Source organism: Eriocheir sinensis, chromosome 4 (assembly GCF_024679095.1).
Source record: "Eriocheir sinensis breed Jianghai 21 chromosome 4, ASM2467909v1, whole genome shotgun sequence".
Taxonomy (NCBI): domain Eukaryota; kingdom Metazoa; phylum Arthropoda; class Malacostraca; order Decapoda; family Varunidae; genus Eriocheir; species Eriocheir sinensis.
This window is the reverse complement of record NC_066512.1, coordinates 9,836,335-9,838,834: the sequence shown is the minus strand read 5'-3', so window position 1 is coordinate 9,838,834 and position 2,500 is coordinate 9,836,335. Positions and strand designations below refer to the sequence as shown.

Sequence of the window (2,500 nt, the reverse complement as noted above, 5' to 3'; positions counted from 1 at the left end):
GGCTACAGTGTAAGTTGTATATAGACATATTGACATAAAGCTACAAACTGTTGCTGTTTCAAAAAGTAAACATATCAACTCTTACCCACAACATTACTTCTTCAGAGGCCTACTCCATATGCCTTCAACTACGGCGTCTCTGCCGGCTACACCAACTTCGGCCAAAGCGAGAAAGGCAACGGCTACGGAGGCGTGAACGGCGGCTACTGGGTCAACCTTCCTGACGGCCGTGTGCAGAGGGTGTCCTACTGGGCTGACGGCAGCGGCTACCACCCGGTGGTGAGCTACTCTGGCAAGGCCCACTACCCAGCGAGTTACGGCCACGGCTACCACTGAACTAACACTTTACGAGGTCGGGATTAATTGTGGTGGAGTTCCTTTTGTAAATGTGAAGCACATAATAAACTATAGGTTATATTTCCACTTATATTATTGTTGAATGATACGAACTGCTCAGCTTCAGAAAAAAATCTAGAATGGAGAAACAAATTTACGCGTCTAAAACACACACACACACAGTCACACAGTTACATACACACACACACACACACACACACACACACACACACACACACACACACACACACACACACACACACACACACACACACACACACACACACACACACACACACACACACACACACACACACACACACACACACACACACACACACACACACACACACACACACACACACACACACACACACACACACACACACACACACACACACACACACACACACACACACACACACACACACACACACACACACACACACACACACACACACACACACACACACACACACACACACACACACACACACACACACACACACACACACACACACACACACACACACACACACTCACACACACACACACACACACAACACACACTCTAAGGAGGACTGTGGGGATGACGCCGCCCCAGATGAATAGGCGCACCTAACATCACCATAGCCGATCCTGGATTTAGGACGTTTTCTAAGTAAAAGAAGGTATAATGTTATACTTGTATTTCGTAAAGTATCCTTAATCCAAAAACTAACTAAAACTACGAGTATTCTTTTTCTTGAACACAATATTGAATCAGCAACAGAACAATAATAAATAATAATATGAAAATACGTATAGCTACCGTTGCCAGATTGTCGTACTCAGAGCATGGTATTTAACAGTTTCTGATGCCTAACTGTTGCCAAGAAACATCAGGATCTTACTCTTTTAACGATAACTAAGAATTAGTTTCGTTATTGGAGCCCAGAAGACAGTTTTAGGGCAGGAAGTCGGGAAATATAAGCAGCCGACTATGACAATCTGGCAATAATCTGTGGCCGAGGCAGGTGCAGCCTGCCATATTGCGTGTATCAGATACCTAAAATGGCATATACTTTTACTGCGCATAGCAGGTGACGTCACTTATTGTGACTTCGTGAGCTTTCATATTTATCTATTGGTGTATATTTCATGGTGGCAAACTTAAATTACTAGTTTCATTTTTACTAGTGACACGAATTTGTGACTGTTTATCACAATAGAATTTCACTCCAGTAAGTGAATCAAACTCCACAGAAATATTACCAGAGTGTGTATGAATGAATACAAAGATAAGCGCATACTTTGATTTAGCTCTAGGATGTCTCGTGGATCATTCATAAATAAAGACAAAATATCCGGCTAAGCTACTCTTTAGCCCATTACCTTTAATGGCGCCCAAAAAACAGTCCCTCCGCCAAGTTTGTACCCCACATTTAGTGATGTTAGGTGCGCCTATTGACATTGTCCAGCCTCCCTACATCCTGGCTCTTACTCGCCTTTCCCCCCCTCCCCCAGCCACGCAGCGTCACACACACGTACAAACACCTGCCCTCTCTACTAAAGAGGGGTTGCACTGACATCACACCGCTTCGCTTTTGTTTTAGGAAAAACAACTGTCAGCCATTTTGGGAGGCAAGATCGATCAGCTGAGCCCTTGCCCCCTGATGGTGGCAGGCTCGTGCCTCCCGTCTTCATAACAGAATCTAGTGAATATGCAAAAAATCTGGACAGTGAGGCTAGGCTTCGTTATATAACTCTCCATTATGCAGCCAAATGATGATGGACATATAGTATATACATTTATTATCAAACTTCAAGATATATTTGATGATGAGAACAATGAATATAAGACTAATTTATCCCCGGGCATCCCCCGGCAGTGTTTAGTAAGAATATAAAAACGAAAGGGGTTCGCAAAAAGCCCACTGACTATATTTGGCAGCCCCTGTCTACCTGCCGCGAGTGGCAGTGTAGCAGCTATCAGTAACAGTAATAGATGGGCCACTAACACCCACACCCACACAGTAATAGATGGACACACACAGTAATAGATGGACACTAACACACACAGTAATAGATGGACACTAACACCCACACCCACACAGTAATAGATGGACACTAATACACACAGTAATAGATAGACACTAACACCCACCCATCCACACAGTAATCG

General features: G+C 44.0%; 1 protein-coding gene across 8 annotated transcripts in view; it reads left to right on the top strand.

Annotated features, from left to right (window-relative positions):
• The window catches only part of LOC127008218 (holotricin-3-like), a 78,782-nt gene that overhangs the window by 46,335 nt on the left and 29,947 nt on the right, over positions 1 to 2,500 (top strand). For 2 of the 8 annotated variants that reach the window (XM_050880060.1, XM_050880039.1), the window contains exons 2-3: positions 1 to 9; positions 106 to 417. The exon at positions 1 to 9 is cut by the window's left edge and continues 210 nt beyond it. The exons of 5 other annotated variants lie outside the window; for them this stretch is intronic. In XM_050880060.1, coding sequence (XP_050736017.1) covers positions 1 to 9; positions 106 to 336 — 240 coding nt within the window. In that variant the 3' untranslated portion in view covers positions 337 to 417. Of the gene's footprint in view, positions 10 to 105; positions 418 to 2,500 lie in introns of those variants that run through there. One more of the 8 variants, XM_050880068.1, reaches the window with a different exon arrangement.